This window comes from Ictidomys tridecemlineatus, chromosome 3 (assembly GCF_052094955.1).
Source record: "Ictidomys tridecemlineatus isolate mIctTri1 chromosome 3, mIctTri1.hap1, whole genome shotgun sequence".
Taxonomy (NCBI): domain Eukaryota; kingdom Metazoa; phylum Chordata; class Mammalia; order Rodentia; family Sciuridae; genus Ictidomys; species Ictidomys tridecemlineatus.
The window spans coordinates 53,666,810-53,693,621 of record NC_135479.1 but is presented as its reverse complement, the minus strand read 5'-3'; the positions used below and the strand labels follow the sequence as shown (position 1 = coordinate 53,693,621).

General features: G+C 43.6%; 2 protein-coding genes across 3 annotated transcripts in view; both read right to left on the bottom strand.

The window, feature by feature from the left end:
• Usp43 (ubiquitin specific peptidase 43) overlaps positions 1–19,454 on the bottom strand; it is a 75,739-nt gene extending 56,285 nt beyond the window's left edge. The window contains exons 1-3 of one of the 2 annotated variants that reach the window (XM_040269439.2): positions 18,748–19,454; positions 11,784–11,915; positions 3,462–3,565 (exon numbers count right to left, since the gene is read on the bottom strand). In XM_040269439.2, the coding sequence (XP_040125373.2) occupies positions 3,462–3,565; positions 11,784–11,915; positions 18,748–19,257 (746 nt within the window). In that variant the 5' untranslated portion in view covers positions 19,258–19,454. The remainder of the gene's footprint in view (positions 1–3,461; positions 3,566–11,783; positions 11,916–18,747) is intronic. The other variant, XM_005332869.4, reaches the window with a different exon arrangement.
• A 1,617-nt stretch (positions 19,455–21,071) lies between these two features.
• Positions 21,072–26,812, bottom strand: part of Cfap52 (cilia and flagella associated protein 52) — a 50,274-nt gene continuing 44,533 nt past the window's right edge. The window contains exons 11-14 of the mRNA XM_005332867.4: positions 26,486–26,637; positions 23,906–24,008; positions 22,879–22,990; positions 21,072–21,511 (exon numbers count right to left, since the gene is read on the bottom strand). Coding sequence (XP_005332924.2) covers positions 21,336–21,511; positions 22,879–22,990; positions 23,906–24,008; positions 26,486–26,637 — 543 coding nt within the window. The 3' untranslated portion in view covers positions 21,072–21,335. The remainder of the gene's footprint in view (positions 21,512–22,878; positions 22,991–23,905; positions 24,009–26,485; positions 26,638–26,812) is intronic.

Here is a 26,812-nt window from a genome sequence, read left to right as displayed (position 1 = left end):
TCGGTTGGTTGAGTATGCAAATACAGAAGCTGTGGATACAGAAAGTCAAACACACGCACAAATAGATATATGTATGTACATATATGTAAAAATATGTATATACGTGTATACACACAATGTACACATATGTGTGCATGCATACATGTGTGAGTTATATGTGTAGATATGCATTATATATATATATAGATATATATAGATATATACACTTGAACATTTAAAAGAAAGGGGAAAAAAAGTGCATACATAAACATGAGGAGAGAAGCATAGAGAAAACAAAGTGAAAAAATAACCAGGTTAATTTATGGCACAAGGACAGCAAGGAACGGGACACCGCCCCACTCTCTAATACGGACTCTCCTTGGTCTCCCCCTTTCCCTCCTCGATGTCTTCTTCCTCTTCCTCTATTCTGTTTTTTCCTTCTGTCTCTTTATTTTTTGTTCCTGGCAACCTCTGCTTTGGATACCTGAGGATAAGACGGAGGCCCTGTCATGGCTAGGAGCTTTCAAGGTCGGCAGGCACAACATCTAGGTTTGCTCTCTGCATACCTCCCGGAGGATCACTCACCTCTCAGGGAAGAAGCTGGTCTTCCTTCAAGCCCAGCAAAGAAAGTCAGGCTCATTTAGAGGGGATTTTTGTTACCCAGTATTTCAGCATCCCAGGGCAGGAATGGAATGCCACCCCCTCTCCCCGCCCCCTGGCACTCGGTGGCAGTGTCTTCAAGCTCCTCCTTCTCTGAGTCAGCAGAGAACCTCAACTTCTCACATGCTATGAGTCTGGGGTGCTCGAAAAGTGCTCTATTGACTCTTTGACCTTTCTAAATACACAAGCACCCTCAAAGAGGGTGATCATATCTTACTGATCACTGCTTACGGAATGTAATTTAAATCCTAAAGCAGGACAGTTTCTGGGCAGTTTTAAGTGACCTCCACCTGATCACACACAAAGAATGCAATCCCCTGAAAGTACGGAAGGCAATGACTGCAGGTTGGGAGGTTCTACAAGATGGAGCGGGTGTCACCTTGTTTAAAGAAAAGTAATTAAAAGAAGAAAACCAACAGGACAGGGACTGCCAATCCAGAAGAATCCTGAGCAAAGCTCCACTTTGAAATGATTTATTGCAACCTCCAGAAGGGAAAAAATGTTGGAAGGTTTTGGTATCCACAATAGAAGACAAGACAGCCCCGCTTAGGTGCAGTTGGAGATCACAATGAACAATCAAGATGAGATGGAAAAGCAACGGAAGAGGAAGAATCACAAAGGGAGCGAAGGCAGGGCTCACACTTCAGGGAGTCACAGGACAGATGCTGGCTCTGCAACTCTGTGCAAAAAGCCCTACCTCCCAGATCTTAGCACTCACCTCCTGGAGTCTTATAGGATTACAGAAAAAGCCTATTTTACACATATGGGCATATTTACACTACACCAAAAGGGCTAATGGTAGAGCACTTGCCTAGCACGCATAAGGCCCTGGTTCAATTCCAGCATTGCAAGATAATAACATACCATATAAATGTAATAGCACATAATAATACATTATTTTATATATTCCATATATTATAAATATGCGATTATATTATGTAATCTAGCATATGCTGTATTTTATGACATATATTTCTTAGACTTTATCTAACTATCTGATAAATACTATTTTTTTCAATTATTTTTTAGTTGTAGTTGTACATAATACCTTTATTTTATTTATTTATTTTTATGTGGTGCTGAGGATCGAACCCAGGGCCTTGCACATGCGAGTCAAGCGCTCTACTACTGAGCCACAACCCCAGCCCAATACTATTACATATAAATATATGTTAAAAGCCAAATGCTGTGCACATGCCTGGAATCCCAGCAACTCGGAAGGCTGAGGCAGGAAGATCGCAAGTTCCAGGTTAGCCTGGGCAAGTTACCAAGTCTGTTTCAAAATAAGAAATAGGGCTGGGGTTGGTAAAGCACTAGCCTAGCATGTGTGAGGCACTGGGTTTGATTCTCAGCACTGCATATAAATAAAAATAAAGGTCCATTGACAACTAAAAAAAAAAAAGAAAGAAAGAAAACAGAAGTCTAGGCATCCACTTCTAAATAATTAAAAAAATAAAATTAAATAAAAATGGCTAGGGATATAACTCAATGGTAGAGTGTTTTTGGGTTCAATCCCCAGTATCCAAAAAAAATGTGTGTATATATAAAAATTATATTATATTAATATTTAAATTATATATCATGTATAAGGCCATGGTATGTGTGTATGTATACACACACACACACACTCTCTCTCTCTCTCTCTCTCTCTCTCTCTCTCTCTAAAAAAAAAGTTGATCTTGTAGCGGTTGAGAGTGGAAAGGAGGTCACCAGAAGCTGGGAGAGAAGGAAAGATGCAGAGATGGGGAAAGGTTGATTAGGTTGCTCAATGGCCACTTAGAGGGAGCCACATCTCTGGGGTGCTATTGCACAGTAGGGTGACGACAGATAACAAAAATCTGTACATTTCAAAAAGCCAAAAGAAAGGATTTTAAAAGTTTCCACCATAAAGAAATGATAAATGTTTGAGGAAATATGTTTAACGTGACTTAAAGACTGCACAGTGTTCACACATGAAAACATGATATGGTACACCCATTAATAGGCACACATTTATATATCAGTTAAGAATAAAGTTTAAGCATTGATATTTAAAAATAAATAAATGCACATGTGTGCTTACTCACAGACAAGCAAGCGTTTCACCCAAAGGTTTTCTGTAACTAATGGTTTCCCCTAAATCCTGATCACTGATGGTTTTCCCCTATATCCTGATTCTCACCTTTCAACCTGACTCATTCTTGTTGAATCTGCTCCCTCCCACTCACTGGATCCTATGCACCCTTCAGACCCCTCAACAGGCATGCTCCTTTGAGAACCCGGGGGCAGGGTGGGGGCCTCCTCTCTGACCTATCACAGCAATAAATGCTTTCACTAAATGCTGTGATACTTGGAGATTCTGCCTATGTCAAGTCTCTGTACTTTCATATAAAAATGCCCAGGAGCAACACATGCTTTTTGAAGTCAAAGGCTTGGCAATTTATCTGTTTTTATATTCTCCATAACACTGGCAACTCTTGAACTCAGAATGACTTGTTCAGCTGGGCTCTCTGGCCATAAAGAGCAAAGAGGAAGTCTCTCCCCAGCTTTGGGGTGATTGCTCACTAGTGATAGCCCAGCCTCCACATTCATCCTCTGCAGACTCACCCTCTATCACCCCTCCTTCAAGGGGAGGTAGAAGGCCTGGAAACTGGGAAGGAGGAAAAGAAGAAATACTACAGGTCAGAGACGACAGGAGTGAGTGGTTAATTGGGGGTTATCATAGGAAAGAGAAAGGTTTTTTTTATGGATTTTGTTACTTTGTCATCTCAGGGCCAATGGCCAGGGGACAGCAGTTACCAGCAAGTGTTCTGAGCCCTTGGATGATACATGACTGATCTTACCTGTATTGTGCTTGAAAGTGGCTTTGCACAAAGCTTTGGCCTAAAGAAAGCTGGGCGGATGAGGATAAGAAGTTCTCTGAGGGTTGACTGGCTTCAGGTGGCAGCTAAAAAGAAAGAAAGGACTTCAGATGAGAGGCCATATCCAGGACACCCGTCTTGTGACCGCTCCCAGAACTCAGACCATCGCTCAATCCTGGGCCCACACTATCCCTTTCTGAGCCTCTTGGACTCCGATACTGCCTATGGCATCACTCAATGCTCTCCCAACCCCTCGAGCTCTCCAAATGCTTGAGAGAGCACGCTGCAGGTACCAGAGAAGCAAGACAGGAGCATGATCCTTGGCAAATGCTCACTCCTACCTGCCCGCCTCAACTCGTCCCTCAGGATGGACGGCCCCATTCTTTACCTCTGTCCTGCTGGGTCCTCACTGACTAGATGACCCTTGTACATTTCACCAGGGTGAGCGTCCATCACTCAAAACATACACACCAAATCTCTCCCTAACCCACCTATTAAATGTGCCTGTCCACATTTTCTGGTGAGCCCGGTTCCATCTTTTGCAAAGGAAGCAGGCTTTGCATTTTGTGATTTGATACACAGCTTCCTTCCCTCCACATATACCATCCGTTCTCCTGTGAGCGTCTTTGGACGCCCTTGTGTATTAGTTTCCTGTAGCTGCTGTAACAAATTATCACAAACTGGTAGCTTCAAACAACAAATTTATTTTCTCACAGTTCTTAAGACTAGACCATCAAAATCAGCATGAATGGGCCAAAAATCAAGGTGTTGGCAGAGCTAGACTCCTTCCACACACTCCAAGGAGAATCCACTCCTTGCTTTTTTCCAACAATGGCCAGCTGCTAGAATTCCTTGGCTTATGGACATGTCACTCTGGTCTTTTTTGACTCTCTCTCAGCTTTGTCTTCTCTGTGTGTCTCTAATCGCGGCCTCTTTTCTAACTGATATTGCTTTAAAGGTCCATCTAGATAATCTAGGATAATCACTCATCTCAAGATCCTTAACTTAAACACCTCTGCAGAGTCTTTACTATATAAAATAATATTTAGAGGATGGATATATTTGGATCCGATATCCTTGGGGGTCATCTTCTCACTATCCAATCTTGGGGGCTTTTGCCTGCCCCAATGCCACCAACTTCCTCTGGACTCCTACCACTCCCAATAGGAATTACTCCAAGTTCCCAGTTTCTCTAAATTTGTTTTTAACCCCTTGCATTATTAGTCCCTACAACCCACGAAACACAATTACTCATGAAAGCCCTGCTATGTAAAATCACTGTCCTTGAAAGGTCTGTCCCTAAGGGCAATCCCAGAATCAAAGCCACTCATACTACAAAGCTAATTAGTAAGATATAAAATTAAACTACAAGAGCATCCAGAAGGCCACCGTAAAACATGCCCTAGATGAGTGTTTCCCGGCTGTTCATCACTGATCCCCTCAAGGAGTCTTGTTAGATTTTTTTCCTAATCGCCCCCCATCCCCCGGAAACCAGGAAGTCACAGGGAAACTGTGCAGGTGCCTATTTACTGTTTGAATATCTGAGCATAATTTTTGGTGCTTCTTGAGTGCTTGTGGGATATCCTCCCATAGAAGGGAAAAAAAAAAAACTGATTAGAAGAACAGGCGGTGAGTGGTAGAGGAAGACTTGGGTGGAATCTCAGATGACTGTCTTTGAAAGCTGAGGATGGAAGGAATACATGTGAACTATCTGGGGTAAAGTGTGCTGATGTGCACAGTTCACTTCAAAGTGCATCGGAAAATAAGCTAGAAAAGAAAGACGGGGAGAAGGGTGAACGTGTCATAAAGTAGATTTAATAAACATAAACTGCAGGTTCCCTGTAGTAGGTGTGAACGTTCACTGTATAATTAATCTGACATTTCCATGGTATGAAATTTTTCATAATAAACTATTAGAACAAATAAGTGACAAGCACTCAGGATGGTCACTCTTATTTGTCCCAATATTTCCTTATGGTCAGTTTGACCTAAAATACAGGAAGTACATAGGGAAGTAGAAAATGGCTGAGGAAAGAGTCGGGTGCCACATTTGGTGCCTTCAACATCCTGAGGAACTGTGCTTCTACTTCAGGAAATACCAAAGACCCCATTCAAGAATATTGACTCTGGATCTGGGTATCATGGTACATGCCTTGTATAGTCTCAGCTACTCAGGAGGCTGAGGCAGGAGGATCACCAAGTTGGAGATCCAGCTTAGCAAGGCTCTACACAACTCAGTGAGACCCTGTCTCAAAAAATTAAAAGGGCTGGGGATATAGCTCAGTGGTTTAAAAAAAAAAAAAATACAAACTCAGGAGTCCGAATGGTGGATTCAAAATCCCTGCACTAGTATTTGGCTATCTGAGTTACTCAACATCTCTAATCCATTCTAAGTTACTCTTTATTTGCTCCATTTCATCCATTTTGGTAGAGCACTTGCCTAGCACGTGTGAGGCACTAGGTTCGATCCTCAGCACCACATAAAAATAAATAAATAAAGTTAAGATACTGCATCCATCTACAGCTAAATAATTAAAAAAAAAAAAAAGTGAAGGGCATCCCAAGGTCTTTCACTCACTGGGGTCATTCTTCCAAGCCACAAATACCATCATGGGGACCCCTCTTTGTGACCTCATCTAATCTTTATTACCTTCCAAAGGCCCAACTTCCAAATCCACTAACATGAATTTGTGGATTAAGTTTCCAACACATGAACTTTTAGGGAAACACAAACTGGACCGCCTTTCCAACTGTAACAGGAGGGTCCTGATACCAATCTGACAGCTCTGTTTTGAGGCTTTAAAGAATATATATATTTTTTATTTACATGTTATTACTTACATATATTACTTACATGTACATCATACAACACACACGCGCGCGCGCACACACACACACACACACACACACACACACACACACACACACTGTGTAGGAGGTGGCTGGCACAATGTGGAGTCTCTGATGGGTTTTAACAGGTGCTTGGAGAGATGCTTTAACCTGACAGCCATTCCCAGGCAAGGAAGGCTCAGTTTGAGGACACGGGTTAAAAGGCTCAAGGGCGCAGGTAACAGCTAGGTCACCCAGAGCAGAAGCCATGAAGAGGAAAGAAAGGAGTGGCTTCAAGATGCCCCGTGAGCCCAGCTCATAACCCAGCACGGGAGCAGAGGGAGGAAGAGGAAGGGGATAAACACCATCAGCTCCCGGGTTCCAATGCAGCACCCCCTGGAGAATACCCACTCCATAAACAGGAAGTAGGAAAGCCAAGAGGAGAAGCAGGCTTGGAGGGGACACGTGGGGTGTGAGGGTAACTCAACCCCCAGGCAGAGACGTCTGGCTGCCAACAGACGTAGGCCCTGGAGGAGGGATGCTGGGCCAGCATGAACACTGTAATGCTCTGGCTGCCTGGGGCTCTCTCCTCCATCTTCATTTGTAGCACCCCCTCTTGGGACCCTGAATCCAGTCCCTGCGTGAGGAGGGCTCTTCCATCAGGGATCCTGCTCACCCCTACAAAGGAACGTGTCCACAGCCTAAGCTACTACACGGATGAGATGTTCCTGCCCTGGGCATGAATCATGGGTAAAGTGACCAATGGGCGGACCATGTTCCTTCTGGCAGCTGGGTCCAGGCTATTGAGACACCCTCACGGTCCCAGAGCCGTCTGATCCTTGACTGTTTCAAAGTTGTTTTCAGCCTGCTGTTTGTTCCTCCTGGGCCAACTCTTCAGTTCCCTCTTAGGGTCAGCTCAAATAGGCTGAGTTCTTTGCAACCAAAGAACTCAGAAGAGCACAGGATGCTTCCTCACAGGTGACAGTGGAAGACTTTGGGAGTGGCTGTGGATGGGATCAGCTAGGATGGGGGTCTGGAAAGAAAATCCCGAACAAGGCCAGGGTGAGAAGCAGGAACAGTCCTCCATGCAGCGTGGACCACGACGTCACGCTCCTGCTCTAGTCTTGGGTATCTCTCAAAGGTTCATTCTACACCGAGAAGAAATCACATCCCCTCGACATCATGCAGCTATGGTGAAAATCAAGAGACGGCATGTGTGCCCTGTGCCTAAGCACGCAGTAGATGCTTAATACATGTTAGCTTGCCACCTCTCTCCCCGGTCACATCACCTCCTTTATTCTACAAGAATGGCATTTTCTGGAAAACAGATGGCCACCATGATTTCTTATGTATTGCTGTTGATAGGGTAGTAAAAAAAAATATGCCTTTTGGAGAGGGTGAAAACACTTGAGAATTGTTCAAAGTAATGGAAAAGAAAGGGGTCCTTGTGTTTTCTATTCCAGTTACAAATACCTCTAGCTATATGGCTTTCCTATGTCCTCAAAACAAAAATAACTTCAAAAAGAAAAAGATCATTCAGACTTACACAGAGAACAGCAGCTTCCCTTCTCCAAAAGGGAAAAGTGAAGTTTCATGCCAAATCATCCCAACAGCTCTGCTGCTCTCGACCTTCAAGCAAACAGAGGCTGGCTTCCTTGGGCAGCCCTATTTCCGGAGAGCAAATTTCAGAACAGGCTTTAAAAAAAAAAAAAAAAAAAAAAGTCTTCTGGTTTCACTGGGTCAAAGTAAGGGCTGGATAAGCTCCTCTCTCTGACCAACAGCCACGCCCTGGTCCTGCCTGGGGAATGCCATGCTCCTAATACACTGGGCCCACTGAGGGACACAAAGCAGGGGACTGGGGGTGGAGTCTAGATTCTAAGTGCCATACAAAGCAGGGGAGTGACATGATCTCATTTCCTTCCTGAGGAGATCTGGCTGCATGATAGAGAATATGGGAGAGGGACGTATTGGAGTTGGGGGTGGGGATGGAGATGGTACTCAGTGGTGAGAGCACTTGCCCGGCAAGTATTGCCCCCGCATCTCCTTCATCCCAAAATAAGAAGAAAGTTGGGAGACCAAATATGTCTGCTTTTTTTTTTTGAAATCTTAAAGATATGGAGAGGAATTATTGGCAGGTCCTCTTGGGCTTAAATAAACTCAACAATATGTTAAAGACAGGTTGGGGACAGTGCACCCTTGTTAGGAACAGAAGTTCTAGGGCAGGGCTTCTCAACTGGTGACGGAGGTGATTTTGCCTCCTTGCAGGGGCACATCCAGCAATGTCTGGAGACAATTTTTTGGTTATTTTTATATTTATATTTATATTTTGTGTGCTGATGTGCACAATTCACTGGGGATTTACACTGGCATCTAGTGGGAAGAGACAGTACAAATGCTACCATGAACAGTCAGTCACACACTCCGACAAAGACTTATTTGACCCAAAATGCCAAAAGGGCTGAGGTGAAGAAACCCTGGAATAGCACTGTATTTCCTGCATTTGGGCCCTTCCCGCCTCTCCCATTTACTAGTTGTGTGACTTGCCACAAGTTACTTAACCTCTCTGTGATCTTCTTAAGCCCAGGGACTTTTCCTGCTACCAAAGGACAGAAGGAAAAAAAAAAAAATGAAAGGCAACTTGGAAGTCTGTTCCTATAATTTGTAACCAGAATATCCTTCAAGAGCCTGTGCATTAAAGGCTTGGTCCCCAGCCTTAGCTATGAAAGCCTTAACCAAATCAGTGAATTAAGGTGGGTAGGGTGTGGCTGAAGGAGGTGGGTCATTGGGAGCATGCCCTTGGGGTATATTGTATCTAGCAAGTGGAATCTCTCGGCTTTCTCATCATCATATGAACCAGGTCCTTCCACCACACTCTTACTCTTAATGCCATGATGTTCAGCCTCACCTGGAGCCCTAAGAAGTTCAGTCAGCTTTCTATGGACTGAAACCTCTGAGACCGTGAGCCCCCAAATAAATTTTTCCTCTTCTAAAATTGTTCTTATCAGGTCTTTTAGCCAGAGCAGTGAAAAAGCTGACTAAAACAGCCATAAACTTACAGAAGAGACAGGGCGGTGGACACATGTTTATCTGCTGAGCATTCTATTCTTTGGGGAGAAAAAAGTTCTGATCCTATAAAAGCTCTCCTTGAGCCTCGTTCACCCCCAGAGGCATGTGACTCAAGTGTGCCCCTTCAGAATATCCCATTCTTCTGGCCACATGCCAGGAATGGCCCTGTGAACCAGCTGGGGCAATCCACTCTTCCCTGGGTGTTCTCTGGAATCCAGGCTCTGAAGACTATCAGAGCATCACAGAAGAGGTTCTTGTGACCATGTGGGCAGAGCCAGTGTGACACAGAAGCCAGAGAGGAGAGGCAGGGTGAGTCAAAGACCTTGGTGACATTGTCTGAGTCCTAGGAGCCAGTCCTGCCAGAAGCCACTTCAACCCTTGGACTTGCAGGTTACAGAAGGCAACAAATGCTTTTCCTTAAGTTGGATAAATTTACATTTCTATCACTCACAATCAAAAGAGTTTAAATAAGATAAACAAAATCATTGTAAATAAAAGAAAAATCGCCCATACCCCCACAGCCCATAGGAACCACAGTGACCTTGGAGTAACCTTGGAGGTCCTTCCAGGTAATCACTGGCTATGTTTTTGGGATGGGGAGTCATTAGGATGATTTTTATTTTTATTTTTTGTAGTTGTAGATGGACAGAATACCTTTATGTTATTTGTTTATTTTTAAGGATCAAACCCAGGGCCTCACACATGCTAGACAAATGCTCTGCCAGTGAGCTACAGCCCCAGTCCCATGGGTGATGATTTTTAAAACAACAGAATTTTAAGCCAGATTCTCTTGAGCTAGAATCTTGATTCTGTCCCTTCTTTGTGTGGCTTTGAGAAAGTGACCCAACCTAACATATGAGACATACATAAGTGATCACGTTGCAGATTTTATTTATCATAGTATTGAAGACTGAATCCATGGACACTATACCATTAAGCAACATCTCCAGGCCTTTTTATTTTTAGGCGGGGGTCTCACTAAGTTGCTGAGGCTGGCTTGAACTTTCTATCCTCCTGCCTCAGCTTCCCAAATTGCTGGGATTACAGGCATAAGCCACTGTGCCAGAAGCACCTTCTCATTTAAAAGAGAAAAACTCAGAGAATAGCTATCTAGTGGATGAGTTTTAAAAAGAATAAAAGCCTGAGGTTCCTGGGCCCTCCATTCTTTATTACTCCAAAATGATGGGCTCCAAGCAAATTATGAAGAGATGGGAAACTGGGATGGACCAATCAAAATGTTTTCCATGACCTTTTTTTTTTTCTCTTGATTTGTGAGTGAGTTAGAAATCAAATATTCAGATTTAAAACAAAACAAAGCAAAATTAATAAAGGAGTTCTCCTAGGTACATCTGGATCAGTCATGAGAGATATTAAGAGTAGTATTTACTTGATTAGTTACCAAAGGTCATGAAACATCTTTTTAGATGACAGCAGATTATTCAAAAAAAAAAATTTTTTTTTTATTTTGCCACCAGGGATCAGATCCAGAGGCACTTAAACACTGAGCCACATCCCTAGCCGGTTTTTTTTAATTTTTATTTGAGACAGGGTCTCCCTAAATTGCTTAGGGACTCAATAAATTGCTGAGGCTGTCTTGAACTTGAGATCCTCCTGCCTCAGCCTTCCAAACAACTGCAATTATAGGCGTGTGCATTCAATAATATTGTTACAATACCTTTGCTTACTCATGATATAATTTCACTCACTTTTACTCTCTTAAGTGGAAAATAAAGGGATAGCTCTAAAGCATAAGCCATTATTGATCTTGATTTAGCAAACTCCATAAAGAACATAACTGATGTATCAATTAAATGTGGCTATTACAAATTAGTGGAATGCTTTCCTCCTCCTCCCAAAGGTCTGAGGTTTCCTCGAAACTGCAAATGCTAAATGCACATGTGTAAAAAATTATCCTTCCTGCTTCTTGAGAAAAAAAGATTAGGAATCGCTGCCCCGTGAGATATGTAACTGAGAAAGCAATGGTGGAACTGAAATGGCAAATCATGGCGCTCAGCCTCGGAGGGCCAGATGAATGCAAAGAATATAGACCAAAAACACATTCTTTTCATTTTCAAATTACGATTCAAAGTGAAACCTTACACACTACCTCACGGGGATGAGGAAGGATGAGACATACTGCAAGGGGAAGAAACAAGAGCTCAAAGAAGGAAGCAGAGAACAGCACTGTGTGTACAGTAGGCAGAACACACAGGAATCCACGTTGAATAAACATTCATAGGAGAAAGGAGAAAGGAGGAGGAGAAAAGAGGAGGAGGGGGAGGGAGAGGGGGAGAGGATGGGGAGGGGAGGGGGAGGGGGAGGGGAGGGAAGGGGAGGGGAGGGGAGGGGGAGGGGGAGGAGAAGAAGAAGAAGAATCCTATACAATGATTTGTTTAGCAAGTCACCAACCTTCTCGGACACCAGCCCTCGGGATGAGCCCTCCAAGTCCTCATGGACGCGATCCAGCAACCAGAGCAAGAATTCCAGAGCATCATGTTGGGAATTACCTTGGAATTGAGAGCCATACTTGGAAACAGCATTCTGAAAGGGAATCAGAACAGAGGTCCAGAGGTCATTTCAAACCCTGATACAACCAAATGAAGGTCCTGTAAGCACCAAGCTATTGAGTGATCATCCTTCAGCCTTGATCTGAGAGGATCATATGCAAACAACCCCAGGGTAGAACGGTTCTGGTTCTTTGCTGCTGATGCTGCTCCAAAATGGTATGAGGGTCCCGGTACAGAAGGCCCCTTCCCTAGAAGGACCATCACTGTGTCCTATGCCTTGAACATCCAGTGTCGTCTCTGAGGATTTGGATCCGATGGGCGTCTGTGCTGCCTGAAGCTCTGGTCCTTTGATCACTGGGGTCCCAGGCTCTGCTGGATTCCCATGCTGTCACAAGCAAACATCCTTCCCGCCCTGCTTTCTCCTTTGCTGATGTCCTGCTAGCTCTTGCTTGGGAATGACCACGCCAGCAGAAGAGCTGACGCTGGAAGACATACTGTATGTAGCTCCTTTACTGCCTCTTTCAAATAGGGATGAAAATTGAAAAACACAAAATTCTCTTTCTGTGGTTTGATCCGTAAAAGATTGATCCAGCCCTTTCTTCCTTTAATAAATTGGTCCTGAATGCCGCCCACATGCTTGGGACTATTCCAAGGACTGGGCCACAGTGAACAAGACAGACAAGACCTCCCGCCCTGGTGATCCTCATGTTCCCTATCCCTTTTGCACTGTCCATCTCTTGAACTATGTAGCAATTTTTGTCATTTTCTGTGTAAATGCACATTCCAGCTTTTGGAAAGTGTATTTCAAAAGGTGATGGATGTATATACTAAGAAAAAAAGAATTCAAAATATAAAGAACAGCAAACAGAAGTGTTTCTTCTATTGGAACACTACTGTTCTCCATCCCCTAATGACCCTGGCCAGCAGGGAGCCACTCCCAGCAGCTTCTGAAGCATCTTTCTAGGGATTTCTGTTGTGCATGTACAAGCACCCAAGCAAACCAGTGTGAGCAACTCGCACACATGCACATGCACAGTACATTAGAGCTGTTTGTCCCACTCCTAGAATCCAGAGCCTCTAACATTCAGAGATAGCAAGAGTAATATGTTCTTGATTAGTTACCAAAGGTCATGAAACATCTTTTTAAATGACAGCAGATTATTTAAATATTACTTTGAGACAGGGTCTTCCTAAGTTGCTTAGGAAGGTCTGTCATCTGCTCATGCCTGCCAAAGGGGACAGTCTGAGCAAATTGAGAGAGAGGGTCGATCCTCGCCACTGCCACATGGCCTGAGCATTTTTCTTTTCTTTTTCTTTTAATCGTCCCTTGAGACTTAAGGAAAACTTTAGGATGAGATGAAGCCAAATTCAAGATCTAATTAACCGAAATGGTGGTTCTGGGTCTTTATTCTGATCACATTAGGTTGGATTCTTCTCTAAGCCTTTCTACACTTAGATTCTTCAAGGGCCTCACCCCAAAGTAGGGCTGCCTGATTTCGCAAATCAAAACAGAAGACACAGGGACTAGAAGATGTAGCTCAGTAGTGCAGCTCTTGCCTAGCCCACACCAGGCTCCAGCACCTCACACACACACCAAAAAAAAAAAAAAAAAAAAGTGCTCAGTTAAATAAACAATGAATAAGTATTTCAGTAAAAATATGTTCCTATGTCCCATGCAATACTGGGAATATTTTTATACTAAAAAAATGTACTCATTGTTTATCTGCAATTAAAATCAGCTGGGCATTCTGTATTCTATCTGGCAAGCCCACCCCGCAAAGAATCATCAAGCCTACATCCTAGTACTGACATTCTCTTCTGGGTGAGCAGTCAGCCCCCATCCAACTCAGAATCTCTAAAACCAGCCCTTCCTCTTCAGGTAGGTGTCTTCTCACAGATTCTCCCTCATATCCGCAGCCCTCAAGTCATCTGTCAAGCAGTGTGGCTCCCAAAATGTCTCCACCCTTCCTGGATTCAGCAGACTCTCATGGCCAGCATTGAGTTCTATTAGAACTCACCCAGATGAGAACATGTCCCTAAGGAGGAGCCAGGCTCTGAGAATCCCCACTCCACCCACCACCACCACCATTAAACCACTGCACTCAGGGCTGGGGCTGGGGCTCAGCAATAGCGTGCACTTGTCTGGCATGTGTGAGGCACTGGGTTCAATTCTCAACACTGTGTATAAATAAATAAAATAAAGGTCTATCAACAACTAAAAAAAATTAGAAAAAAAAACCACTGCACTCATGGTAGACCAGGCCAATCTTCCTGCAGCCCAGTAGATACTCAAAATCCTTCTGTGCTCTTCTACTCCCTACCTAATAGTTTAAACTTCTTTTGTGGTCTTGCCCCAATGCATGTCTTCTACAAACAAACTGCTCAGGTACACCTTCTTTCCATCTTCTGTAGTTTATATCTTTATTTTTGCTCTTTCTTCCAAATAGAATCCATTCCTTTCCAATAAATCAAATTAATCCTTTAAAATGGATTCTATTCATCTTAGCCTGGCTATATTGCCATAAGACCTCTCCAAAAAGAATATGACAACTTCAAGAAGGTAGACAAGATAGGACCTTAAAAATGTCCCTCTACATAAACACAGTAATTCCATTGTGTGTGGGGGCTTAGTCTAAGTGAATGAGAGATACAAGCGAAGATATTTCTCTGTATATCAAAGTTACCTGGTGGAAAACCTGTGGCACACTAATATTAGGTGGCCAAAATATAGGACTGATGAAGAAGGAATCCTTGTTTTTTTTTTTTTTTAAAAGCAATGCCTCTAGTACATCACTGAGGATCTAAAATTGATTTTAAGCACATAAGCTAAGATAAACTCCAGATGGCCAAAAACCTTAATATAGCCTTAGAAAAACTAGAAGTACATAAAATAGAACATCAAAAGGCATGACATAAATAAACCAAAAGCTTCCAGTACTGGGGTAGGGGGAAAGGGGGACACTTTAGAGAAAATATATGCAGCAAATATGACAAGGCTGAGGAACTTATGGCAACAAATGAAAGAAACATTAAGGGCTGGGGTTGTGGCTCAGCGGTAGGGCGCTCGCCTGGCACGTGCAAGACCCTGGGTTCGATCCTCAGCTCCCCATAAAAATAAATAAGTAAAATAAAGGTATTGTGTCCAACTACAACTAAAAAAAATAAATATTTTTTTAAAAAAGAAAAGAACATTAAGACCAAAGCAGAATGGAAACAAGCAACATGAAGAGAGATGGCAAGAAAAGACTTACAACTAGTCAAGAAACACAGAAAAATCTTCCACCTTTCTCCTAACCAGAGGCACAAAAACAAGATGTGATTTTCTTTTTGTTCAATAAACTTATAGGTGATGGAGCACAGTGACTATAATTAGCATTAATATAGTATGCACTTGAAAAATGCAAAGAGAATACAACTTAAATATTTTTACCACCAGAAAAAAAGGTAAGTTTGGAAGATTGGTGGACATGTTATTTAGCTTGAATGAATCATTTGACCATATACACATATATCAAGACATCATGTTATACATTGTAAATATGTATGTTTTTTGTCATTTGTAAGTGTCATAAAGTTGAGGAAAAATTAATGAGAAAAAGATATTCAATGTCCAGGAAAATATGCATCACTGGTATTATCTGAAACTTGTCATAATTATTTGGAAGGAAAATTATCAATGTGAGTGATAAAAAATAATCAAACTTGATAAAGTGGATTAAAAAGTAAAAACAAAATCATATATTTGAAATTGGGGTGATGATCACAAAGATACATACATTTGTTAAAACTCATTAAATTCTATGCTAAAAACAAAAAAAAATTGGTTACCTCTCCAGGTAACTACCAAGTTGCTCCTCAGTATACATAATTTATTAATTTATACCTCAATGAAGTTCATTTTAAAACAACAGAAAGATAATAAAATAGTTACACCTTTGCTTTGACTATGTCATGCCCCTATAGGAATTAAGTTTATGGAAATAAACAGAACTGAGGACAATGATTTAAATACAAGAAATTTCAATTCAGTGTGATAACTAGAAGACTGTACAGTATATCAATATCTCCACCGAAGACTGGTTCATTTAACAATATATATAATTATCAAGTTTTGTAGAATATTTTAATGACCAGGAGAAAGTCTTATGACATGTCTTAAGACTCACGTGACAAAAACAGGCTACAGAAATGGAATTTCCAGTTTGTTTATTTGCTCAGATAGATTTTGAAACACATCAGTATTTTTAAGATGATTAGATCTTTACATTTTCCAATTTTTTTGCAGTACACCTTTAACTGCATCACCAGAAAAACAAAGGATTATAGATGAGACAGGATTTTTAAAAATGTTTTTATTCATTTGCTGTTAAAACAAAGAGTGGTCCTCCTATCTGTGAGAGGTTAGAGCTGAGTATACACATCCTCTCGTATGCTGGCCCCTTTCTGGGTCTAAAGCTAAAAATCCATCATAAAGACAGGTGTCCTTAACAAAACCTTATGTAACTTGGCCTCTACAATTCTCCAGCCACATAAACTTTCATTAATACATTTGGCGGAGGGGAATCTCAGCCCCACCTGCTTTTTCAGTTCCCAGGGTTTGGAATGCACTTTCCCATCATCCATGTCCTTGTGAATAGCTCATCCTTCAAAACCCAACTCAATATTTGGTTACCTTGGGCTGGGGTTGTGGCTCAGAGGTAGAGGGCTTGCCTAGCACATGTGAGACACTGAGTTCAATCCTCAGCACCACATTTAAAAAATAAATAAAGGTATTGTGTTCATCTACAACTATTAAAAAAAAAAAGAAAGAAAGAAAATTGGTTACCTCTCCAGGTAAGTCTTCTCCAGTCACCCCAGGATACCTTCCCCAATCAAATCAAAGCCACCTGCCATTATCGTCACAGCACACTGTATTTTGCTTTCCTAGCATGTCACCATCTAATCATGTGCCTGTGGGATCAGTTCGTTAACATCCATTTCTCCCCTAGACCGTATGCTCCTGGAGAAGCTGGCTTTGGGCTCATCACACATTCCATGTTCCCGATACACTTTCTAGACATTCAATAAGTACACGCTGAATGAATGAAAGTTTCACCACCAGTAAGAAAAGGAGCCCTCCCAGATTTCAGCCCCTAATGTTTGACAGCCCAGATTCTGGAATCCTCCACTTTACTCTCCAAGGCTGGTTACCTGAAAGACCTAGGAAACCCCAGATGATATCTCCCTCATTAACAGATTAACAACAACTCAATTATCCTTCAATTCCCCAAGGTTCACTGGGGAGTTCCCAGGCCCTGGGGAGAGAGAGGAAATGCTGGTGAGTCACTGAGAGTGATTACTAATTGGAGAGTTTTTTTTTTTCCCAAACTACTCCATCTCTCTCCATGCTGTAGTAACTGGGTGGGGAATGCATCTGGCAAGGGAACAGTTATTCAAAGATTACCCCCCCTTCCTTCCTTGAGGTTTTTCCAGGTGAGGAGGTGTAATTCTGTTAAAATGAACACTTCTTAGGTGCCAGGCTAATTCTATAAAAATGAACACTTCTTAGGTGCCAGTACTCTAGGTATAACTCAATACAACGACCTTATGGTCCCACTTTACAGATGAGAAAAGTTAAGGCATGGTAAGATTCAGAAACTTGCTTAAGGTCCCGAAGCCTCAAAGACATCGCCCTTAACCACTATTAGTATTGCCTCTCATATTTAAAAAGCTAATGTTGCCAAAAAGAGACATTAATGACACCCACGTGACTGCTGCAGAACAGAGCTTCTTCATTAATGGAGGCAGGAGAGAGGAAGGTGGGGGTTGGCATCCTTGCAGATCACATGGGGAAGACTGCTTTCTCAGGCTGAAACTCAAGAGCTGTGATGCTTGTGGAATGAACACTGACAGGTTCCCCCCTCCCCCCCAGGAACAACAATCACTGGTCTGTGGGGAGCTTCAGCTCTCTGCCCAGAGCTGTGGGTTTTCAGCAGGAAGCAAGCCATGTGCATCAATTATTAGGAACTCTTTCATCTAACTGGGACCCCCCAAACACACACCCCACTTTAACCCCAGGCAAAGCGATACGATTTGATTTACAATGTCTCCTGACCCTGCAGCATCCAGAGCAAGTAGACCGTGATCCTGCAGACAATAAACGCAACCCCAAGCTAACACATTATAGGGGGGTTAATGCGCCTGAAACAAAAGAATGCCATCTCCAAACTAGCATACCCACTGCCTCCCCCACCCCTCCCCCTCAGCACATTACCCGGCCTAGGAGTTGGTTCTCAGGGGCGAACCTGTCCGCTTCCTGAGCTCCAGCGACACTTTTCTCTCCAGCCTCCCTACTCGGCTCCTCGGAAGGGCCTTGGGGTACTTGATTCCTTTGCCTGGATTACGCCTAGATCTAGAGCCCGCAGCATCCTTCTCAACAATTATTTAGATCTCAACATAAGCATCACCGCCTTCCCCTGAGGCTTCGACCTTTAAAAGTCTCGATTCCCCACCCCGCACCCTTCCAGATTGGAAGCCCTGGCGTCGGAACCTCGGCCCACAAGCCTTCGGATACTTCAACAAATGTTTGTTGAATGCAAAAAAAAAAAAAAAAATGCTAAATACTCTTAAACCTGCCAACTCTCTCCACCCCCGCTCAAAATACTTGGGAGAAATTAATTCATAAAGAAAACATAGAAAAGCAACACCGTAACTCTACATCGCAAAACAAAGGCGATCACCGAGACTAAACTGATAAATGAACCACAGAAGACCCCAAGAAAAGCATCCCCTGGTAGGGCACACACTTTGCAAGAAGCGAAACCCCTAGGGCCAGAAAGAGGTTGCCGCCGAGCGGCGAGGGCTGGTGGCGGCTGAGCGCTGCCTACCTTGAACTCGGCGGAAAGTTGGGGCGTATATTCGCGAGTCCAGAGCGCGCGCACCAGCGCCGCCAGCTGCTCGGTGACCTCCGCGCGGCCGGGCGCCGCCCGGTAGCGCCCCAGCGCCAGGAACTCAGCCAGCAGGTCGGTGTTGCTGAGACACTGCACCACGGCGTTCATGAAACAGGTGTTGCCGTGGTTCTTCAAGCCCTGAGCGCCCGGCGGCCGCGCCCCGTCGCCCGCGAGGATCGGGGGCTGGGATCCCGGGGGATACTCTGCCCCGGGGCTCCCGGGGGCCGCAGGAGCCGGGCCCGGAGGGCAGACAAAGCCCCCTTCGCCGTCGCCATCGCAATGTCCCTGCTGGGGCTGGGATCGGGACCGGAGCGGCGAGTCCCCGGAGCGGGAGCGACTACCCAGCGCCAGCAGGAAGCGGTTGAAGAGGCGGCGCAGGGAGCGGCGGCGGCGGGGCCGGGGCGCGGGCGGCCCCTCTCCAGCCGCGTCCCCCGGGCCCGGGTCCATGGCTCCCTCCGGTGTGACTCCCGGAGCGCAGCCCCCGGGCCCGAGGCCGACCAGCAGCTCTCAGGACCTTACAATCCGGGAAAGGCGCCGAGCACCGGCTACCTGCGGGCCAGGTGTGCGCGGACGGGGCGGAGGCGGAGCCAAGGGCGGGGCCGCCCCGCCCCGCGCGGGAATCCGGCTGCAGGGCCGGCCTTAGGGCAGTGCTGGGCCACCCGCACCCCCCCGCCTGGTCCCTCCCCCACGGTACAGACAGGAATAAAAGCGCTGGGAGACTGTCGTCGTCTGGTTCCCCACCCTTCCTTACCTCTTAAAAACCGAGACAACTGGGTTTCACCTCTGCGCCCGTTCCCCGCCCATCCTTCAAGCTTTGGAAATAAAACAGGAATGGAAATTTCGAAAATGCCTAGGAAATGGCAAAGCCCTGGCTATTAGTAATTTTCTTGGTTTTTAAGTCCAGATGAAAACCAAGAAAAGGGAGAAAGTCTCCCAAGGGCAGCCTCAGATGTGGTGAGAGACGCGCTTTGGGAGCTGTGAAGGGGTGGGGGAGCGCTTTTGTGCACCGCTGGTTCCCCCGCAGGCTCAGGTGTGTGCGGACAGGTGTTGCCATCTCCTAGCAGCTCATCCGCCCCTGGGAACAGGCAGAGCCTTCCCAGGACCTGAACTGGGATCCGCGTTGTTGCCCTAGGAAGAAACATCCAAACTGCTTGCGGGTTTCTTTTTTAGGCTACAGACTATAGTCGTATTCCAAAAATTTGCGAGACTTGATCATCCTCGTTTTAATTGGTGGAGAAGTGGGCTTTGAGAGGTTCACGCAACGTAGGGGAGGCCACCCGACCTGTAAGGAGAACCGGAACTCGACCCGGCTCTAAGGATTGGCAAGCTCAGGCCCTTTCCAACCTCAGTATTTGCTCAGCAGGAAGTTTTCCGGCTCTCAGGCGCGCCCCCTACGCCTTTGCCGGTTCACTCAACGCAAAATCCTAGCTGCATCGTGGCCCAATCAGTAAGTTTGGCTCTGCCCGCCCTTGATTCCCTGGGTAACCCTAGGGGCTTCTGCTCACTTTATCCCATAACTTTCAGGTTTATAATTAATCAGACCAGTCTTGCAAAATGAATTTCTCATCAGTTTCTAGCTGATGAAAGAGTTCAGCAGGATGCAGTGTTTCAACAGTGCCCTGAAATGTTATTTAATAAATAAGTGATCATCATTTATTAAATATCCTTGATCTTTCAAACAGGGTAATGACAATTACCCTGGTATAACAAAAGCAGCATTAAAGGATACAGAACGTGCTTAAAACTTAAGACTGCTGTGGCCTGGAGACTTGAAGGGTTTCTGGGAAAAGGCCATCATTTACCTTCCCTGGGAAAAGATACCCAGGTGGATGATTAATACACACATTTCATGTCATTACTATTCTGGTGATGAGCACTGGAGAAGGATATCATGGCCAAGTTCCATAAAGCATCTCTGAAATTTCATCTTTGAGAATTGCCCCAAGATCCCAACAGTCAGTTTCTTTAAGAACCCGTTTGTGCCCCTCTCTCTATGAGAAATTCTGCTGATGCTTTGACATGATTCCACTCAATTCTCACAATGGCCTTTTGAGCAAGACTTGACAAAAGAGAAAAGTCAGGTGGAGGGTATTTTAAAAGCCTGCCCAAGGTCTGGGTTTAAACCTAAAAGTCTTGCCCCATGCAGCTTGACCAATGAAAGGTCTTATTTTTAGAGAATAATGTCAATGCTCTCTGAGGACAGATCATAAGGAAAGTCTGTGGGTTTGGCAGAGTCACAGAAAAGAGATTATGACAGGAAGCCAATAATTGGGAATGTATTTATAATTTAAAAAAAACTTTTTTAAAAAATGTACGTCTGGACAAATTATTCTTGAACATATTCAATTTTATGTGCAATTTAAGAATGTAAAATGCATTCTATATAGGAAAGGAGAAACTTAGAGATAAAATATTTAGACTAAAGAACAAAGACGCCAATGAAAGAAATCAAGACTAGTGTGGAGCTGCCCAAATTCAGTCTTCAGCAGGACTGCGAAGCACGGTGGCCAGGGAGGTCCGGTGCCTCAGGAGGCAAACGGGTACTTCCATCGCAAAATGGCTCCATCTTCACTTACGCTTATGATGTATTGATTTCCAGGACTTATGCGGAGGCCCATGATGTTGCCACTGTGTCCCACACCGACGTGAGTCACTTCACCCTCATTATAATCCCAAACTTTAACCAGATGGTCACTTCCACCTGAAAAACACAGTTATATGGCATCACTGCAGTAGACTAGAGAGAAATGGCCCTGGTCTCAAAAAAAGTTTGGGTTTTTTTTTTTTTTTGGTTTTGTTTTATTTTTATTTATTTATTTATTATTTTTTTTGAGACAGGGTCTTGCCAAGCTGCTTGTCTGTCCTCAACCTTGCAATCTTCATGCCTCAACTTCCCTAGTCACTGGGATTACAGGTGTGGGCCACTGAGCCTGGCAACCAGATTATTGTCAACACATTCTCATGTGCCAACTTAAAGAAAAATCTATCTTTATATAATGCTTTGATTATAAAAATCTAGCATGCCTGGGAATGGTAACCACATACTTGTAGTCCCTGGAGACAAAGGAGGGAGAATCCCTGGATCCCAGGAAACCCAGACCAACCTGGTATAATTGCCCATAGTTGAAAAAAAAAAAAAAATCTATGTGTGTTATAGTAAATTCAGAGGGAAAAATCAAAGAGATGTATTCACCCTTCATTCTATCACCCAGAAATAACCACTAATAACATCTTGGTTCAATCCCTGTCAGTCTTTTCTATATATGTATATATATATGTATAGACAGGTATATACATATACCTGTATATATGATTGGATCACACTGTGTCTAGTTTTTTTAATATTTTTTAGTTGTAAATGGACACAATATCTTTATTTTTTATTTATGTATTTTTATGTGGTGCTGAGGATTGAACACAGTGTCTCACACTTGCTAGGCAAGCGCTCTACCACCAAGCCACAACCCCAGCCCACACTGTGTCTAGTTTGAAATCTTGCTTTAAGTCAATGTGTTTGCAGAATTTTAATTCATTTAGAGTGTTTGTTAATGTCCTGAAGAATCAATCAGACTGGCAGGAAGTTATGTTGATATTGTTCCAGTCATCATATTGTGTAGTAAATGCTCCCTTGAAATAATGGTTAATTCATTTATTGGAGGTGGGGGCACACATTACAGCATTCGACAATAAAAGGGAATGAAAAGACTGGTATTTGGGACTTCAGTAGAACACAGTGAAGGAAGCAACTGGACAACCCAGGACACTTTAAATGTCCATTCCAGTCATCCATACCCACTACATAAAGCAAACCCAGCAATATAAGACTTAGCTGTTATTTGTATCCTTAAGTCTCCTCTGCAAATGTTTCCTCTCATTGAATGTGTCTTCTGGATCTTTCTCTTCCAGAACAAATTGGCTATTGTCTTCAGATCTGAGTCTAACCCAACTGCCCTTGAGACCCTTTTGCCAGCTCTTCCAAATTGCCTCCCACAAGAGAGTCCACCCCCCACCTCCCCATTCCCATCTAAATAAGCCAAGCTTGGCTTTCTTTTCTAATCCAGGACCAACCTGTGACAAAGTGCACTCCTTCCTGGGTGATATCCATACCATTTATTGACCCAGACAAAGAACCTTCCAACTCTCTGATGACTGACCCATCAAATACTTCCCAGTAAGCAATCTGGAATTCAGGAAAAAAAGCATTAGGCAGGATTCAGCTCAGTGGAATCATCCACACACATACAGACATGCTAACAAAAGATGGCTCTACTTTATATAGAAGGAAGTGAAAATACACCATGGGATGGTATGGGCTGAAATTATAAATAGGCTACAGCAGGGGGTGGAGAAACCATTTTAATATTTTTAGTATTCCTTTTAAAATTTGCATGCTATTTAAAGGGAATGTTGATATGCTGATAAACTGAGATTGTGACAGAAAGAGCTTTTGATAAGACTAAGCAGATTGAGTCTGTAGCAAAATGTAAAATAAAGAACCACTCATGGTTCTGCTTCTGCACCAAGAGGAGGACCGAGAGGAGGACTGAAAAGCTGCAGAGCAGGTGGGAGAGGAAGTGCCTCCCTTCCAGCTGGGGAGAAGAGTAGGGAATGAGCACCCCCCAGAGTTCTGGAGCCTGGGCCTTTCAAAGCCACCTCCCTGCTGTGGTTGGACCCTCCCTCTTCCTGGACCTACACACCCATTCCCAACCTCCCCTTCTGCTCCAAAGCAGCAAAATATTCCATAGGGTGTGATTTATGTTCCCTCCTATAAAGGGGAACATAATAGGGGTAGAGAGAGTAAGGTATTGAAAGCAGGGAGACTTTTATAGTAGCTATCAGCCAGGGAGGTTGGTTCCAGGATCGCCCCGTGGATACCAAGATATGAGGATGCTCAAGCCCCTTATATAAAATGGCATAGTATTTCCATAGAACCTATGCAAATCCTCCTGTACAGTTTTGGGAATAATGGCAAGAAAAAAAAAAACTGTGTACATGTTCAATACCGATAAATTTTTTTTTCAAAGTATTTTTGATACACAGTGGATCTGATCTGTGGGCCTAAAACCCACAGAAACAGAAGGCCAACTGTGCTTACCTTTCTATCTGTCCCACTGGTGATGATCTGGAATTCTTCAGGATGATAACAAACACACTGGAATAGGGTATTGGCCAGGATCATCTGATTTCTCCTAAGACGCCTGAAAAGTAGATTCAAAAGCTGTGAATCTCAACTTTCTCTTCCCTAGAAAATGTATTTAGTATTCAAACTGCATTTGGTATAAGCTTAGACTTGGGGCGGTTAATCTGTCTCAAAGTTCTCACCCTGCTCATCAGGGTAGCATTTGCATTTCTTCAAAATAGACTTCTGGTTATACTGCCTTTCTACTTCTGTATGGATACCTCTCAACACATCCATCAGCGACTGTCAGATGATGTTGGGCAGATAGCAGGGGCCTTTTTCTAAAGACAGCACAAAACCTAATGAGAATCCTCAAGTTCCAGTAAAAAAGGAGAAAAGACTGAATTCAGAGCCAGCCCACTATCTCCTGCACAGTGTAGTTGATTCTCCAGGCCAACATTTGGAGCTAAGTGGAGCTCCCTTTATAGGAGTGGCTCAGTGTGGGGAAGAATCTTTTTAATGGGTATTATTGGGCCCACCTGTAGGCAGTTGGACTCAGTGGGTGGGATGGGGTCCCAGATGTGTATTTAAAACCAGCTTGTCAACTGATCTGTTTTCAACTGTTTAGAAACCTCTGTCTTGGATGCTATACAGATTGAGTATCACTTATCCAGAACACTTGAGACCAGAAATAGTTTGCATTCTGGAGTTTTGAGAATTTGGGAATATTGCATAGACTTAACAAGTCATCCCTAATCTGAAAATCTGAAATCTGGAATGCTCTTAAAATTTCAAACTTTTTGAATGCTGACATAAAGCTAAGAAAGATTCAGATTCAGAGCACTTTAGATTTGGGGTTTTTATGTTTGTTAGGGTATTCAACCTGTACCAAGACGTTAAGATTGTTTCTCCTTCCATGGGTCCATCTTACAGGCCAGGCTCTCCTGGTTTAAAAAAAAAAAAAAAAATGGACCTTCTGCCAGTTTCTCCTCTTTATGGAAGTTTTCGGATGTGGTATCTGAGCTGAGTGTTTTAAAAGGTTTGGGCACAATTGAGCAAAATATTCCTGCTGCCCAGTTGGAAGTCTTTAAGGATGTGAAGTGGACACAGACCATGCATAGTTTAGACATTCCCTTCTGGCTGCAAATTTTCCCAATGTTGAAGGTCAAGGGTAGACTGATCCTTTCTACAAGTGTGGTTCTTGGACCAGAATTATCACTTGGAAGTTTATTAGAATTGCAGAATCTCAGGTGCCACTCTAAACCTATTACAGCAAAATCTACATTTGGGGAACATCTCCAGGAGATCAGGGATCAAGGAGATATGCAGGGCTAGAAGACAGAGGTTTGCTTTCCTTTTTGCTCTTTAATGTATTAACCCTGCCTTTGCTTTCAGTCCTCAATCCCTCTCTCCATTCAAAACATTTCATATTCTTTCACCAAATCTCCCCCCACCATTTTTGACTTATTTTTAGTCTCTCTTGTGTAGTTTTACAGTGGCAGAGAGTCCCAAGAGTGGTAGTGGTGTGATGGGTGGGTAGATGAGGGGAGAGCTTCGGAGGTCGGGGTGTGGTTCCAAAATAAAAACGTATACTACAAGTGGGGTGCAGTGGTACACACCTGCAATCCCAGCAACTCAGGAAGTTGAGGAAGGAGGATAGCAAATTCCAGGTGAACCCAAAGGAAGGAAGGAAGGAGGAAAGAAAGAAAGAAAGAAAGAAAGAAAGAAAGAAAGAAAGAAAGAAAGAAAGGAAGGAAGGAAGGAAGGAAGGAAGGAAGGAAGGAAGGAAGGAAGGAAGAAAGGAGAGAGATGCATCTCAGTGGTAAAGCACCCTGGTTCAATACCCAGTACCAAAAAAAAAAAAAGAAAGAAAGAAAGAAAGAAAGTTAAAAATCACCTTTGAAAATTCTTGACTTAACTCCTGTTCACATGCCTTGGCCTGGTTAGTTTGGAGTTATCACATTCCATGGAGATGTGATATGCTCATAGTATGAGAGTTCTCTGGGAATGTGGCCAACCAAGGGGAAGGACAAATTCATGCCTCTCCTGTATTTCCCTCCAATGGCAAGCTCATCCAGGACTTCACATGACTGAGCAGAATGTTGGGAGGAACTGCTTGCATTACTTATTTCCCTTGTGCCTTTTCTTTGGAACATTTTTAAAAATTTGTTTTTCTTAGTTGTTGACAGATCTTTATTTTATTCACTTATGTATATGTGGTACTGAGAATTAAACCCAGTGTCTCACACATGCAAGGCAAGTGTTCTACCACTGAGCCACAACCCCAGCCCCTTCTTTGGAACATTTAAAGTTGAATGAAGTGCAAGTTAAATCATGCTTGGCTACTTCTGTGTCTGTACAGAAACTCCTGATATTCATGTCTTCCCATCAGCACCTCTAAAACACGGACAGCCCATGGAGGCCAAGGGCTTCTGCGGAACCTCCCTTTAGTGTTAAATCCACCCTCCTTTGGAGTCTCTGCTCATGGCTCAGTAAAATACGGACGTGATTGGGTTTTGCATGGGTCTTGCCATCCTCCCCAACCCAGGTACCTACACGAGGTCCCAAATGATGCAAGTCCCATCGTTGCTGGCAGTGACACACTCCTCGTTGTTCTTCTTCACCCGGATGCAGGACACAGAGGACTTGTGCTCCTTTAAGGCCTCCTCCAGTTTCTGGGTCTGGCAACCTATCTGCCACACTCTCACCTGAAAGGTCCCAAGAGCATGCTCTCAATACCAATTGGGAACTTTGTTTCATTGTTTATTTTTGGTACTAGAGATGAAATTCATGGGATGCTTTACCACTAAGCCACACTCCCAGCCCTTGTTTTTTTTTTTTTTTTTATCTTGAGGCGTGGTCTCACTAAGTTGCTGAGGCCAG